General features: G+C 38.6%; 1 protein-coding gene across 1 annotated transcript; it reads right to left on the bottom strand.

Annotated features, from left to right (window-relative positions):
- Nucleotides 1-1,745: 1,745 nt before the first annotated feature.
- On the bottom strand, nt 1,746-17,295 carry LOC121328050 (programmed cell death 1 ligand 1-like). The gene is made up of 7 exons (XM_041272516.1): nt 17,265-17,295; nt 12,871-12,930; nt 11,619-11,972; nt 10,890-11,180; nt 8,558-8,707; nt 5,398-5,466; nt 1,746-1,888 (listed from the first exon to the last, which is right to left on the bottom strand). The coding sequence occupies exons 2-7, from the start codon at nt 12,923-12,925 to the stop codon at nt 1,866-1,868; spliced, it is 942 nt and encodes a 313-aa protein (XP_041128450.1). The 5' UTR covers nt 12,926-12,930; nt 17,265-17,295; the 3' UTR covers nt 1,746-1,865.
- Nucleotides 17,296-18,004: the final 709 nt, after the last annotated feature.

Below are 18,004 nucleotides of genomic sequence, written 5' to 3'. Positions count from 1 at the left end.
CCATCCCCACAGTGAAGCATGGTGGTGGCAGCATCATGCTTTGGGGGTGTTTTTCATCGGCAGGGACTGGGAAACTGGTCAGAATTGAAGGAATGATGGATGGCGCTAAATACAGGGAAATTCTTGGGGGAAACCTGTTTCAGTCTTCCAGAGATTTGAGACTGGGACAGAGGTTCACCTTCCAGCAGGACAATGACCCTAAGTATACTGCTAAAGCAACACTTGAGTGGTTTAAGAGGAAACATTTAAATGTCTTCAAATGGCCTAGTCAAAGCCCAGACCTCAATCCAACTGAGAATCTGTGGTATGACTTAAAGATTGCTGTACATCAACGGAACCCATCCAACTTGAAGGAGCTGGAGCAGTTTTGCCTTGAAGAATGGGTAAAAATCCCAGTGGCTAGATGTGCCAATCTTATAGATACATAGCCCAACAGACTTGCAGATGTAACTGCTGCAAAAGGTGGCTCTACAAAGTATTGACTTTGGGGGGGGGGGGGGGGGGGGGTGAATACTTATGCACGCTCAAGTTTTCTGTTTTTTTGTCTTATTTCTTGTTTGCTTCACAATAAAAAATATTTTGCATCTTCAAAGTGGTAGGCATGTTGTGTAAATCAAATGATACAAACCCCCCAAAAATCCATTTTAATTCCAGGTTGTAAGGCAACAAAATAGGAAAAATGCCAAAGGGGTCAATACTTTTGCAAGCCACTGTACATTATTGTATTATATATTATTTATAAATGACTCATTTTTATTCCTCTGTATTGTCCACTAAGGCTGATTTAGAACGTAGGTTAACAGGCAACAGGCACAAGGTGATAATTTTATTTAAAACAGTAAACTAGGGCCATAGATACAGCTATGGTACCCAGTGTAAATAAACGCATAACTTCGTTAGGAAGTAATAAACGTACGTGATGTAAATGGAATATTTAATGAAGCTACGTGCTTTCTTATGGTCCATTTAATCATTTCTCAGTTGTTTTAACATCCATCAAATTTAAAGATGCTTGTGACAATCCTTCCCCTAGGTTATAAATAAGACCTTGGGGAAATTCCTTTCTATTGTGTGTGGGAATACTAAAAGGATTAGTCAATGATATATCTAATAAAAGCCGTGTAGACAGGATATTATATGACCTCAGAAAGGAAACACAGGCTGTGCCTCATCATGTTCATTAGAATCTAGAAATCACCTTAAAATTGAATTGCACAAGCAAATAGGCAGCCCTATCATTAGATTATCCTTGAAAAGTGCTTCTGTTATGCTTTAAAAGAATAACAGAAGTAAAGTGCAGAACAGAATGCTGATCTTTTAAGAATTCTCTGCAGTACACAGTAAGAGTTCAGAAGGTGCAAATCTAGTAGTCTTTAGGGAATGTTTCATAAGAAGATGTCCAAACGTGCCTTAGTAAGCTTGTGATTTCTTAAATAAATTGTAGATGTTTTCTTTATTAGCTTCAAGGCCTAAAAAGCATATTATAGAAAGATATCAGCTGCGACTCCACTTTGCAGCTTCAGAACAAATCCAAAAGTGTCAACAATGTGTTCACATCCTTCAGGAAGGCTTGTAACCAGAAAACATATAGAATACCTTTCCTTTATAAGGCTCCTCAACGATTCACCTAGTGTTGTTTTTTCTTTACTGTACCCGTCAAGAATCAATAAAGCATTGAAGTGCTCCATCAGAACAGCCTCCAGGACTGCCTCACTGAACCTCTTCTCCGGTAATGGCTGCCTTATCATCTCTTCATAAATGTTCCCATTGGAGCCTTCGCACTGCAGCAACACGACAATCTCTAACTACCGCACGCCAAAGGTGTCACACCAAAAGCGCCCCCTTTGGCTGCGGTATCAAGGTTGTCAGTGGTTGAGTTTGCCCATCTCTGTAAAGTAGACAAGAAGATCAAGCATCATTCTAACATGAACGGTAAGTTAACTTGTCATTTTAAATGGAACAAGCCTGTCAGTAATATTCATCCCTCGCCATGGCTATAAATTCAAAATTAAGGTCATTAGTAACATAAAAAACTGGAACACTATATGCCTATAAAAGTTTACCATATTATTTTTGTATGGTATTTGTGCAGTATTACCATGCTTTTCCTATGATTATACTATGCATTTACCACAGTTTACCCTGGTTAGTTTAATATGTTTTACCATACATCTATGGTCTTTAGAATGCTTTTCCAAGCTTTACCATTCTTTCACTAATCTTTACTACACCTTGCTGCGCTGTTACTACGTTAACCCTTTAATGGTTGACATACAGATAGACAAACAAATACTCTGCTGTTGCTTCTACTTAACTTATTATTTGCCCTGCTTACTAACTATTCAGTTTATTCAGATATAAAAACTGTTTCAAACCACCGGGTCAGCTTCTAAAAACACTCCTAAAAGATGAATATCTAAAGTGATGTTTATAAAAGGAAAAACAAAAGAGGAAATAAATGAGGTATTGCGAAAATGTAGCTGGTATCCCAAATGGGAAGAGAGCATATATATCTTTGTGGCAAATAACCACCACTCTTATCACAAGCAATAATTCACACCTTAGAGCTCTCCTTAAAAAACACACTTTACCAAGCTTTCTTTTGCTTCATCATGCTTTCTTTATGCTTTGAATACACTTTGATGTGCTTTTACCATGGTTTACCAATGCATGCAGAGCACAGAATGTAATATGAAGATTTCAAATTTACTATTCAGTACTGTGAATAAATATTCAGGGTACATTTTGTATTTCTGATATTCTCAATACATAATGGAAATATATTGTGACATGCAAAATAAAGATAAATTCCTAGCATATTGGCTGTACGCTGCTATGGAATAAATGTATAACTTTTTCAGCTTTAGGTTTTCAAAAAGACCACCCTTATTAAATACTGTCAGTATATTATATTGAAATAAGTCATACAAAGCTGTATATGGGCATGCCAAAGATATGTTATATTTTACATTGACCTTATTAGAGGCTTAAAGTAATACCAGCAGTTGAAAAATTATTGTTAAAAAATGAGCGCCAGTGAATCAGTGGAATTTAGCCAACTACTGTTTGTTTTTTTTTAGTCAAAAAACAACACATCTATTCCCTACTGCCTTGATTGAAATGTATGACGTGTTCTGCACTAAGTTTCAGTTTGAAGCAGACATGCTTTCTGATAAATCTTGTTTATTCTTTTTACAGTACAATACACCCACCGACTCACAGATGGCAGAACAGTAGTTTCATCATTGTAGATGGACTAATAGTAAACATACACCACAAGTGTAGTGAGGGATTGGAGTTGGCTTAGAAAATCCATTCTGAACATTAAGGCTAAGTGGATTCCAGACTTTTTAGTCTGTTTGTATGTATTTTGTATTTCAAATGTATTACAAAGCATACCTGTTAACAAGTCTTTGAGGAAAAAACTGCTCAGAGAAACCTGAATGCCACCCCCCAATCCCCCAGTCTGAAACTGAACTTGCTGTGTATTTTGCTTTCAATAACTCCCTGAGACTTTCAATCTCTTGCAAACTATGTTTTTTTTTCTAGGGGCACTTACATGAATTCATTAAATGTGTCTGGCTGAGGGTAGTGGGTTGAACGGAGCAGGCTTTAGGCAACGATACCTTTATGGGACATGAATTTATATATATTTGAATGGTTGAGTATTCCTAATTATGGCCATGGTTACCAGTTAATAGCACCATCATCTACAGGAATTATAGAATGTACAATAAGCAGCAAGAGTTAAAGCCACTTTGAGCCTCTTATGGAACCTAGTGTTGAGCTGTTAACTGGGCAAAATGGTCTGAGTGACAAAATCGACGAGATACATTTTGAGCAAGTCCAAGTGCAGGTGTAAAGGCGTGTTTTCAGAGTAAAAAGAAAAATCACAACTGTACTACCTGTAAATTACTACATTTATTTACTGCTCCTTCCTTTAACTAATACTTTCTTTCTAATTTAATACCGTTATGTAGAACTGTTTTATTCCCTTTAAAAAAAAAAAATAGCTTTTTGCACTGGCTTAAAATAGGGCCCACTGAGTATGGCACATTTGTACTGAAATGGGTTTTAAAAACAATAACTAAATAACTCCCAATAACTTGTTATAGAATTGTATTGTTTTGTTTTTTTAAAAAATGTGTAAATGATCAAAGGCAAGAAATTTGCTAAATGTTGCTGCATGACCAGACTCATAGCAACAGCACTGGTGTAGCTAAGAGAACATTATATGCTATACAATGGCTTTGTTTGTACTGCTTAAACAACAATCCCCCCCCCCCCCCATCATTTTCCTGAATGCACCATTTAAAGTAATGCAACAGAACCCATATCATTATTTGCCCTTCAGTGACAGATCACTGAACAATATTTGTTGTAACCCCCTATCTGTAGGTCAGCAGATTTCAGTTTAACATAAATCACATGACAGCTTACTACCAGTAAACTGACTGGGCCACATGACTTTGTATTGGATGGCAGCGAATCTGATAAGCTATGAACCAAAACTGTCACACTTCAGTGCTATTGGTTGAGCAATATAATTTTTTTGCACTATTAAACAAACAGCATGTACCTTAACTCATGAGGTAAATTATACAAAACCAGACAGAGTTGTGTTTCAGTTCCCCTAAATTATTATTATACATACTAAATAATCGTCAAGTCAAAATTTTCGTACATATGATACACGGATGCAGCCCTCTTACTTGGTTAGCAACTGATATCCCTCTATCAGCTATAAAAAGCTTTTTTTTTGAGCTGCCAATAAATTCAAACTAAAGTTAATTTAAGAAAGAACATAATCAGTGCTTGTTTGGTTCCTAGCAGCTGATTGATACTAGTTTGTAAACAACCCCTTTGTGTCAGCTAACTTGATAACCCTTGTTTTTTCTTGGCTAAATATATCAACCTATCTTTGTAACTCATAACTTATATTGCTGGGATTACTCTGAGTCTACAATGTCCTTTTTTTAATGCAGTTTCATTAGTGCATTAAACAGCCTCTTTCTATATAAGTGTATACATAACCCTCCTCTAAGTATTGTGGTAGAGGAATACATTCAGAATGATTTAATTTATTGTCTGCTTTACCTCACGCAGAATAGCTCAATATATTTGTATTATTTTATCACGTGTTCATTCAAGACATGCAGATTTTAATAAATGTACAGTTCTGTATGAGACAGTATTAATAACTATGGCATTTTGTCCATGTTAACATACTAACAAATACAGACAGGTGCAGCTTCACTCAACTCAGTCGGCTACCAAGTTCACAGCAGAAGCTTTACACACACACCTTAATGCAAAGCCAATAGAACAGACTCAATATAATTTATAAAACACTGGTGTGAACAAAAATACCAACAGACACATGTTTGGTGAACATACCGTCGTCTTCATTGGTGTTAATGTGGATGTGCACTTCATTCTCTTCACTGGGATAGCGCTGTGACATAGCTGTACAACAGACCAAAACAAAACAAAACCCAAATGTACACTTAATACCTTTTACTGGATTTTTATTTTTATTTTTTAGGTTTGAACCTGAAAATGGCCTTTGAATACATTTCTCCAAACAGGTTTGTATACCTTCCTATATATATATATATATATATATATATATATATATATATATATATATATATATATATATATATATATATATAAAATCCCCAAATCATGTATTGAAAAACTAGAGACATGAAGGTACAATGCACATTTCTGTCATTACCATCTGTACTGGGAACGGGGGTTTTAATTGTGCCACCTCTATACTATCCCAACTGTTCACACTCTACAGGTATGCTAATATAGTTTAAGATGGTAAATGTGCACAGTAAGTTTGCAGTTTACCAAGCTTTAACATGCTTGCACTATGCATTTACCTAGTTTTGTCACGGTTAACTATGTTTTTTTTTGTTGTTTTTTTTAACAATTATTTTTATTCATTTTCCATTTTTGCCCAAGCCTGCCATGCAGCCAAATTCAGAACCATGCCTGCCATGCAGCCATATTCAGAACTTACAGCACCAGAGGACAACACAGTCCTGAATTGCCCGGGCCAGCCACAGGGGTTTTTGGTTGCAGTGAGCCAAGGACTCCTCAGCAGACCTAACCTGTTCCCCACCCGGGCAGTGTTTGGCCAATTGTGCACCGCCCCCTCCAAACTCCCATGGTCAGCTGTGGCATAGCTTGGATTCGAACTGGCGATTTTCAGTCTGTAGGGTGTATCAATTGCCTTTACAGGATGCACCACTCTGGACCTGTTTTTTACAATGCTTTACAATAAATATATGTGATGTGTCATGCTTTCCCATGGATTCCTGTGGTTTTATTGTGTTTTACTACACTTTCAGCATGGTATACTGTTGTAAACTTCACATTGTTTATTTCTTTAATTTTATTTACCAAAATATCTTTCTGAGTTTTATTTTTTTCCAGTAAGTACAATACAGGGTCATGTACTGTACACTTGAGGAAAGTCCCACAGAGGTATAAGCAGAAGTACAGTATTATATGTCTGCTAAATTTAATTGTGCAACACTTGTAACTATCTTTATGCTGCAGCTCATCTGATATGAAATAAAGTTCAAAGTTTTCATTAACTAGTATAAATGGGAGCTTTGGATTTTTTTTGCATGGAAGAAAGGTGTTCAGAACAGTCATATATTGCTGCACTTTAACAACTCAACAAAATACATTACTATTAATGACTGACAAAAAATTCCATCGGAAAAAAACAAACCTGCAGATTATGTTACATGTAGATTGATAGTCTTTTAGCAGATCAAATATTTCTACACCTTTTTATAATCGGCTGAATCATTTTGAAATAGACCTTGGTTGTTTTAAGAATAACTTAAACCTAAAAGTGTTGGATTCACACCGGGAGAATGTATTCTGCTTTAGATGGTGAAAATATATAAGTAACCAATTTTCAAAAACAAAATTCCCCCACAATAAGATCTAGGATTTGTTTCCTTCATATGTTTTTGCTCTGTTTTTCTAAAAGCTTGGCCTCTAGTCTGTAGTTCTAACCAAAGCCTTGGGAAATACTCATGGCCTAGCTAAAAACAACTGAGGCCTTGGACAGGTATTTTTTTGTTTTAGCAAGGTTTATAGCATAAATGAAACATTAGCAGAATCCCTAGTTAATGTTAAAAGGTCTATAACAAAGACCCCATTCACATTTGTGATTTAAGGTGGCCTAGGACTGCCTCAGGGCAGCCTCCAAAAAGATTTCAATGCCTGTTCTTGTGATTATTATTGTTAATGTTATTCTACTGGTGATAGAGCAGTGGTTTATTATATATTGTGTATGCTGGTGAGCAAAGTGTATTTGATATATGACGGTGTATTGCTGTATTTAGATTCGGGAGCTTCCCTCAGTGAAGTGGTAATGGTTAGGGACTAGAGAACAATGACTAGACTAGCGCAGACTAGAGTTACAGATTTGTCTAAGGGGGGGTGAATGCTTTTGAGAGCCACTGTATGAATGAGGGAAATTGAACACATGTAATTTTTTCATTATAGCACGGTACCAAAAATAAAACTACCAATAAATAATTTAACAAGTTTGCTTCCAGAAAAGAGGAGCAACAGCTTTAGAATTACCAACACTACTACAGTATATCACCAGCATCCATCCCCATCTGCTTCTTTCTGTCCTTCTTTCTTTATTCTCTTTTTTTAGTTTTCCATCCCTTGTATTTACAGTATTCTGTCAATGTAACCAAACCACACGTAACATTATAAAGCAATAAGAGTCCTCCAAAATCTCCCCAAAAACAAAGAGCTTACTTAATAACACACAAGATCATCCTTTATATATGCCAGATGGTCTGCAGCAGATCATTTTTGACAATACATCTCCTGCACAGGTGGTAGTTAGATTCCAGTTGGTTTCAGACTAACCATAAAACTAATAGCCACTGTGTTACCAAATGAGATTACTGATTGCATAAAAACAAATACAGATATTTCACTTGGAATCATGTTGACAGGTCCTATAGAGTCAATTATTCATCACATATATATCAGCTACCTGTACAGGTGCTTTACAGTTTAAAAATAGTCAAGGAACTTCCCAATTCCAGGGAAATCCGCACAACTAAAATGGCATTATTTATTTCTCCCTAGCTATTAATACCTTTGAAATCTCTCTTTCCAAGGGGGGCTTTCTCTATATAACATAAAGGCTGCATAACTATATGACTGAATTATGCTACGTTGCCTACAATCTGCAGTTTGATCTAAGGAGAGTAAGGAAAGTAATTCTCCAAATTCAGTTATTTAATTAAGTTTAAAACATACTTTCTTATCCATATATATATATATATATATATATCCTTCATGAATGTTAGTGATGTATCCTCTATAACCACTAGCTGCTCAAATTAAAAAAACTATACAGTTTATGTGACTATTTGTCCTGTATTTCACCCAAAACAATCAATATCCAAACTACAAAGTGAACCAAATAAATTACCTCTCTTTCACAACGATCTGTGGTATAAGATACATAAGTATGGGAATAAAATGACGGTACCTCGTAGTTGGGAACATTTAATTTTTTTCTTCCACATTAGTATGATCAATCCCACCATTACTATGGTCACAAATAAGATAGCCGCTGTGGTCCAATATGCAGTGGAAGAGACGCCATCTGGAATCGGTGGCTCAACAGTCTTTATATCCGCTGCAAAACACAATGAAAAGGGTACATATAGATATATTAAAAATGTTAGCGAAGAATTATAGTAGTAAGAAACAACACTGGTCGTTAAAGAAATGCTATTTTTGCCCACTCTGCAACTACGAGGTAGTAAATCTAGCGTATACATAAAATCACAGTTACAGAGGGAAAAGAAATACCGCTGCACATTCCCAGTGGAAAATGTTCACTTTTCTTCAGAAATTCAGAACAATTATTAATCCAATATCTGTTTACCATTGCATTATTATATTGGTTTTATACATGTACATTTTCAATAGTCTATATAGAAAGAATGGACTTCTACCATTAAAGACTATTAGTCCAGACAAGTGTTGCCATATAGCTAAAGAGCTGTGACAGTACATTCAAAGAATTTACTTCTACTATCACTGCATAATTACCCAAGCAAAACTTAGGACATGTGTGGAACAAAAGGTAAGTCTAAATCGCAAAGTCACTCGAACCAACAGCCAAGATAACCAGATTTATATTTCACATGATCACAGCCATGACTCAACTAAAACCAGGGTTTGAGGATATAAGTAAAAGTTGGAAATAACCTAAGTTTACACAGCATATGTCAAGTATGCTGTACTTCTACAAACGAGAGTTTGTAAAATGTAATTATTTAAAACCCTATCACGAGCACAGGTACATTTCCGTAAAGCAAAACTCGGATCTCCCTTGCGAGCTGGAAAACCACAGTTACTCAGCTGAGTCTGAGTCATATCTGAGAGACACAGTTGTATTGTGCAATTTACAGAAATACCATTTCCAATAATAAAGTATGACTTTACTGTGTAATGTATGCTTAGTCATAATTTGGTCAGTTACAGTTTTAAGCAGGGGCACTGGAACAAGGTGTGCTGGTGGTGCGGCAGCACCCCTTGTCTTTGCATGGCTTTCATCATATACAGGGGTTACAGCTTTGTTCAATGGCTTTCAGCACCCCCACTTTAAAAATTGTTCCAGTGCCACTGGTTTTAAGGTTGAACATTCTCTTATGTTTTTAAATAATACATGACTCTATTTGTTCCTGTTGATATTTCTCATAAAAGCAAAATGAGATTTAAGTAAAAATAAAGTGATGCAGGATAGCTCCAGTTGCATATTCATCTAATAAATGTTATATATGACTTTGAATGCAGAAAATAAAACTCCCAAGTGACCATTGACATTTGAATAACTGCATTAACTGCATTGGTATATTCAGTTTTTTTTTCCCAGTAACTTAATTTCCACAATAACAAATACAATATAAACTACACTGTATACGATCAGTTTCATGTTCATTAAACCTAGACAGAACTGGATCCCTATGTCACGGTAAAACTACAAAAAATGCTGTAAATGTACAAACCCAATATAATTCATGGTAGACAGATACTGGAGGCAAGCTGCTTGTGAGTGCACAGGTTACTGTAGTAATGATATGTGCATCATATCAATCTGTGCATAAAAAGGAACGTATGTGGGGAAATATTTATTTAAAATAAACATCCCCATACTTCCAATTGACATTGTTTATTGCATGCTAAGAAAGTACTTGAGTGGCTATATTGTGTGCTGTATGGTGAGCAGGTTAATTGGGGCAGTTCACATCCCAATGCATTAAGCTAACTTTTAACTGTTTTTCTTCTTTAAGAAATGCAAGATCACAAGTACCAAAATGCATTGCTATGTGAGTTCAAATGAATTCCAAAACTGTCCTAATTGGACACATATAGTAAATGACCAGGTAGAAGACCCAGGGGTAGGTCGCCTTGGCTTTTCCAGCCCATTCCAATGGAAGACTGTGTTACAACTAGGTCCTTAACTTGCAATTTGCTGGAAATAATTAAGGACTTGGTTCCAAGTACTGAAAGGCCATTCCATGAAAATATGTTTGGATAAGTGATCAGTAAGTCATTGGACAATTCATCAAAAACACATTTCTGGTAAGACAGTACTCTGAGATGATCAAACTTCTGCGTGTTCGGGATAGACCCATTTCGGGGGGCCATTAGCCTGATATTGATGACTTGGTTGTGTAACAGACATACTGTTTTTAATGGAATGACCCTGCAGCGAAGTGGACGAGAAGAGTGCATCCAACACTTAGAATAGTAATACAGCAGGAGTCAACTGAAGCAAAAAAACAAACAAATCAAAAATATCTCAGTACCTGGGATTCTAAGACTGGCACTATAAGTCTCGTCCATGGTTTCATTCCAGAGTATGCAGTGATATGTGTTGTTGGAGCTTGCATTTACAATCAGGAGACTTGATATGTGGAACAGCTGATCTGCAGTAACAGAATGTTTGCTGGAAGCTTTTTTGCTGAGGTCTTGCTCATTCCCATCCTTCCAGAGCACCTGGACTGGGGGGTATCCTTCAGATTCGCAAGACAATTCTGCATCCTTATGATCTACATTTCTAGGAAGTTCCTTTACATGGGTTTTTATCTTGTAGGGTGCTGAAAGAAATGATAAAGGAAACTGAATGTGTGTCTTTTTGTTTGTTTTGTTTCAGGTTTACAAACAGATAGTTACGGCAGACAAGAACTGATGGGGTCTTTTTACACCAACAAGCAATTGCAATAGTTCATCTGAATGTGTTTTGCCAACTCCAAGCTGGTTTGTGATAAACTCTTGGGAAAGCTGTTTGTGTTTTTACTACCCTTGAATCACTACCTGATTTGAAACCTGGTTCTGAATGCTTTCATTTTTAAGTTGAACAGAAAAATATTTTTGCAATCAACTAGCTTCAACAGTGGCCAGAAAAAAAAAGATCAAAGTTGTGTCATGTATAATGGGCTAAACAGTCTGTGCTAATATTTGACGTTACCTGCACCTGTGTACTGCAGTATTACTGCATTTGCATGACTTCCACTTAACAGAGGGCCATTGCTTACCTGTAACACTAAGGGTGGCATGTTTGTAGTCAGCCCCTCCCATTTTGATGAGGCACCTGTACAAGCCAGAGTCAGAAATCTTAACATTGGAGATCTCCAACACCGCCCGCCCCTTCCTGAGCAGGTCTGGCTTCATATGGGCTCTCCCTTTATACTCAGGGTGCTGTGATTGCAGGTCCTCGTTCCCATTTACCAGCGTATACACTTCATACTCTGAGCCGTTAGACAGCATTCGGTGCCAATACACATTTACACTGTCCAGACTGCCTCCTGTCGGGAATATGCACTCCATTTTGACAGTTTTTCCAAACTCGGCGAGATAAAAGGTTTCAGCCATTTCCACAGTGAATAGAGCTGGAAAAATAGACAATTTATGTCAAATGATGCACTGTCCCATAGTCACGGTCAATGCTACACAAACATGTAGTTCAATGGTATCTGTATAAAATATTCCTAGATATATAAACCCCCCTGTTCTCTCAGAAAACAGACCTTCAATACCCGTTTTTTACAGTGTTAGTTGTATGAAACCTGGCTAGTACTGCAACTGCTAACTAACTAAAGTCCTCCACCCCTGGGTCTGCTTCTAATAAGACTCCTAAGAGCTAAATGGGGAACTGTAATTTACACCCCCCCTGAAACTGTGCTTTTCTATATTGATTTCATAGATGCCACAATTGGACAGAGGGACTAAATTACCGAAATACAGCTGGTGGTCTTTTCTAAAACCACCTCAGTTTTTAGAAGCAGTCCCCTTTTTTGAAAAAGGACATTTGTTTAGCCTGGTTATTATTGATCTGAGCAGAAACAGCAATAGATAATTACACAACACACACAAAGTGCATATTTAAAAGGTGAGAACTTAAATATGGGTAAATAAAAACAAATACGAAGTTTGTTTAAATGTGACTTTTAGCATAAACTAGCTCTTTGTAACAGGAATCTTGATCTATACAGTGGTCAATGTACATGACAGTCACTTAAAGCAAAGAGGAAGTGTCTCTATTTTTAGCACTTTCTCATGCCAGTCGTATGTTTACATAAGAATTAAACACATTTCAGATCACTGGAGATAGGAAATGAATCAATGAACCATGTCATGAAAGGATGTGATGACTAGAACAGAAAATCATATACTAAGTCATTCTGAATATCAACAATACATCAGTGTGCTATTTCATACCCATACCAAGTTGATGTTAAACTAAAGAATATACATGTTATTAAATATTTAAATGAGAAAGATTGATACCTCGCAAAACTGGCCAATGGAGTTCAAGCACAATGACAAGTAGAATTATCTTCATATTACCTGAGGAAAGTAAAATACAGTATTATACATGGTCTGATTAGTCGGCATCAGTAAAACTGTATTGTGGCAGCCTGGCTAGGCGACTAACCCTAACCCTAGGCGAAGCACAGCTGGCGACCCCAGGCGAAGCAGAGCTGACGACCCCAGGCGAAGCAGAGCTGACGACCCCAGGTGACGGCAGCAGCGGACTCTTGGGAGGCAACAGCAGCAGCGAACCCTTGGGAGGTGATCTCGGGAGGGGAGCCCCTCGTCATACAGACGGCAGCAGGAGCTTCTCCCTCATACCCTGTAACTGGTGACTCCACAGGCGATGCTGAGCCGCAGGCAACCCCAGGCGATGCGAAGCAGGCATCCTTGGGCAAAGAGAGGCAAGCATCCCCAGGTGGAGACGTGAAGGCATCCCCGGGCGGTGACGTGAAGGCATACCCGGGTGATGGCAAACTCAGCTGCAGCTCCTCCCATGGAACCAGCAGGTAGTCACCTTCTGCTGGTGGAGGTGGGAGCGGCAAGTAGTCCTCCCATGTTGGTGGGGGCGGAACCAGCAGGTATTCACCCGCTGCTGGTGGAGGTGGCAGAGGCAGAGTCAGCTCCTGCTGCACTGTTCCTGCTGGTGGTCAAGGCGGCGGAGGCAGAAGCAGAAGCAGCTCCTGCTGCTCTGTTCCTGGTGGTGGAGGAGGCAAAGGCAGAGGCAGCTCCCGCTGCTCTGCTCCTGGCAGTGAAGGTGGTGGAGGTAGAGGCCGCTTCTGCTGCTCTGCTCCTGCTGGTGGAGGTGGCGGAGACAGAGGCCACTCCTGCTGCTCTGCTCCTGCTGGTGGTGGAAGCAGAGGCAGCTCCTGCTGCTCTGCTCCTGGTGGTGGAAGCGGTAGAGGTGGGAGCAGCGTGTAGTCTCCTGGCGCCAAAGGCTGGAGCAGCGTGTGGTCTCCTGGCAACGAAGGGGGAGCAGCGTGTAGTTTCCTGGCGACGAAGGCGGGAGCAGCGTGTAGTCTCCTGGCGACGAAGGCGGGAGCAGGATGTAGTCTCCTGGCGACGAAGGCGGGAGCAGCGTGTAGTCTCCTGACGGCGAATGAGGGAGCAGCGTGTGGTCTCCTGGCAACGAAGGCGGGAGCAGTGTGTAGTCTCCTGGTGACGAAGGCGGGAGCAGGGTGTAGTCTCCTGGCGACGAAGGCGGGAGCAGCGTGTAGTCTCCTGGCGACGAAGGCGGGAGCAGCGTGTAGTCTCCTGACGGCGAATGCGGGAGCAGCGTGTAGTCTCCTGGCAACGAAGGCGGGAGCAATGTGTAGTCTCCTGGTGACGAAGGCAGGAGCAGGGTGTAGTCTCCTGGCGACGAAGGCGGGAGCAGTGTGTAGTCTCCTGGCGACGAAGGCGGGAGCAGCGTGTAGTGCGACTTTCCCTCACTTGCAGGGAACTGGTGCGGCTCTCCCTCACTTGCAGGGGACTGGTGTGGCTCTCCCTCACTTGCAGGGTACTGGTGCGGCTCTCCCTCTCGCTCTGGAGACAGCAGTGGGACCTCTCCCTCTGGCTCTGGAGACGAAACCAGGCATTCTTCCTCTGCTGGTGGAGATGGGGACAGCAGGCATTCTTCCTCTGCTGGTGGAGATGGGGAAAGCAGGCATTCTCCCTCTGCTGGTGGAGGTGGGAAGCCATCCCGGGTGATCCATCATTAGTCAATGGGCGGTCTCCCTCAATCGGACTCCAGACCGGCCCATGACTTCTCTCTGGAGACCCAACTCTACACCTTCCTCCTGGGTTTTGGGTGTGTGCTCTCGCTCCCAGGCCTCCCATCACTCCCTGTCCATCAGCCACAGGACCCAGATGGCTATGAGCATGGACTGGGTCAACAGCTCCACATTCTCCTGGATCCACTCCCACAGCCTGACGGCATCTTCTGCCATTTTTTTTTTTTTTTTTTAACAAAAACAGTTTTAAAAAAATAAAAATAAAAACGCTGTCCTTCCCTGGTCTGACTTGGAGGCTGTGGTTTATCCCACGCAGGACACCATATGTGGCATTCTAGCTGAGTGGTGATGTCAGAACCAGGAAACAATACAGACAGGATGGGTGAAATAGTAAATGCGCTTGCTTGCGCCAGTTTATTGCAAAAATAAAAAGACTGTAGCTACACGCTGTAGCAATTGCTATGTTCAAATTAATTCTCCTCTCTCACTCAACCGTTCTCCACTTACAAACACACAAGCCTGAGTGAGTGAAAACATGCTGCTTTTATGAAGCTGTACCGAGACTCAATTGCTAATCAATCATTCAACTGGAGTCTCGGTACAACTGCACGTGAATTAATTTAGTGCAAATTCCCGTCCTAACATATTATTACATTTTACCTGCACATGAAGTGCTGTGCAATCCTTGTGCCTAAATACAAATACACATTTTAAACCACTTGTGTTACACAGACCTATTTATATCCCGTGAACTAATGACTATACGCCAACATTAACACACTACACACAACATATAAACATAAATATGCACAGGGGCTGGGAAACTGCCAATGTCTTTATAAAGTTATCTCTGTTCTATGTCTCCTTTATCCAGAATCAATTAGAATGTGTCTTAGGTTACTTTTAAAAATATAATATATATTAATATATAGTGAACACACTTTAGACTTAAAATGATAAGTTGGAAAATACATAATTCAGGTTTTAATCATTTTGACATATTGAATAATCATTAGTAATTTTGCATTAATTAATCAGTAATTGGTTTTGTTTTACAATGTCTTTGCCTCTCATGTTGCTGGTCATTGTTAAAGGAAATGCCTAAACCAGGGAACCATTTGTATTTCTAAAACAATAAGAATAGGGCATATCTGCTTATAATTATGCTAATACAAGCAACTAGTTTCTGAAGAAAAAAAGGTTCAAAGCCTAGAAAGTAGTGCATTAGTACTGTGATAGCAGCATAACATTCAACTGCTCCACACCCACACCTTGGAGTGAACATTAGTCAAATTGCTGTAAACTGCTCTTTGTTTTCTTCATTTTTATAACTTAACGGTAGTTCCAAGCATGGGTTGCATTGAGAATGTTTGTCACCTTTATTTTCCACTGGTAGGAAACACATCTCCTCTGCGGAATACATCGGAGGCAGATGTAGGCAGACCAACATATATGTATTTTACACCTAAGAGACCTAGAGACCTAGCGAAGCGCTTGTCTAATTCTGCTGGAACTAATTCTGCTTGACTATCATAAGCTAATGACAGTATCAGAATCTAGACATTTTTTTTTTTTACTTAATATAGGGCATCAGGCATGGTAATATCTCATTTTCTTGTAATACTTGCTCTAATGTTGACTGTACAGTGGTGGTGGTAGGCATTGTTTGTGACATTTTTTTTTGTAGTTCAAGTTGAATTATGAAAATGCAATATGTCAGTTAAAATGTTGCCCTAAGTGTACAGGACCATTGCTTGTTAATTTGGTATAACCACAAATGCAAAATTCTATTCTTTTAAGTTTTTATTAATATTATTTAATTGTGATTGTAATTCTTGCCTCTATTTTAACTTTACCATAATACATAATGCCTTGTTTAGGCTACCAGGAAATAGTGAAAAATCACACCGGGGTCGTTGTTTAATTTCACTACTGCATACAAGTAATGCACTTCTGCACACTGATGTTTTATTAAAAAATAGTGTAAAAAAAAAGCTTCATATACAGGTGCATTTCTATGAAAAATGTAAAAAAAAAAAAAAAAAAAATGTGATGTAGAGAATACATGCAGCGTGTTACAGGTATGAAGTAACGATTACAGAGAATATTTTACTTGACCGAAGAGTGGGTGTATGAAAGTAATTTAACGAGTGATGAAAACAAAACTTCCTTGAAACGCAAACTCATATTATGGTAGGAATTGACAGAATGTACTACAACAAATGAAAAGTTTTTCGTGACTTTAAAAAATAGATTGAGGACGATTACAAAGAACAACTTCAACATTCAAAATTATGAAATTGCTTACTGAAAATTATAGTAACGAGAAAAGAAACACCGTTATTCTTTTCATAAACCTTTAACTTTTAAAGCAATACACAAATAAAAGAATACTGTTTCTACTGATTACAATAAAATGTACAATACAGTGTATTAACATACATGTAACATACCGTAACTGAATTTATATGATATTTCAACAGTACCTGGTTTTGCCAGCGTATGTAAGTAGCATACTGTAAAAAAAAATAAAAATAATAAAATAAACATAATTCCATTCTACACAAAACCAGTGTTGAAAGTCCAGTAAAATGTAGTGTTCTTTAAATGTATTTCATACAGGACTAGTATAACACTAATAATAGAGTACTGTATTACCTTCACTGATGGACGAGAAGTCTCTCCTGGCTCTTGTCTGATGTTGAATAATCAACTCTTGCAGCTAGGCACGCTGTTTTGTATCACGCTTTCACTTTCACTTTCAATGCTCGGATACATTGTGAAAAGTGTTGAATTTAAATGAAGGGAAGTAATGTTAAAACTATACAATGCATTAGTAAGACATCATGTTGAATATTATTCCGAGTTTAAAAGGCATGTCATATGCAGACAAGCTAAAATAAATGAATATATTCAGTCTTAAACAAAGAAGACTACCCGGCGACCTAATTCAAGCATTCAAAATTCTAAAAGGTATTGACAATATTGACCCAAGGGACTTTTTCGACCTGAAAAAAGAAACTAGGACCAGGGGTCACAAATGGAGATTAGACAAAGGGGCATTCAGAACAGAAAATAGGAGGCACTTTTTTACACAGAGAATGGTGAGGGTCTGGAATCAACTCCCCAGTAATGTTGTTGAAGCTGACACCCTGGGATCCTTCAAGAAGCTGCTTGATGAGATTCTGGGATCAATAAGCTACTAACAACCAAAGGAGCAAGATGGACCGAATGACCTCCTCTTGTTTGTAAACTTTCTTATGTTCTTATGATAGAAAATGATGATGCTTTATTAGGTAAACGTATGGAAAGCATTATGTCCGGTGTTTGACAAATCTGTTTAGAAGGTTGGGGGTATCCATTTCTGGTCAATTTTTCTTTTCTTTTTATATGATTTC

Source organism: Polyodon spathula, chromosome 2 (assembly GCF_017654505.1).
Source record: "Polyodon spathula isolate WHYD16114869_AA chromosome 2, ASM1765450v1, whole genome shotgun sequence".
Lineage (NCBI taxonomy): Eukaryota > Metazoa > Chordata > Actinopteri > Acipenseriformes > Polyodontidae > Polyodon > Polyodon spathula.
The sequence above is the reverse complement of the archived record's forward strand: the minus strand, read 5'-3'. Positions and strand labels throughout refer to the sequence as shown.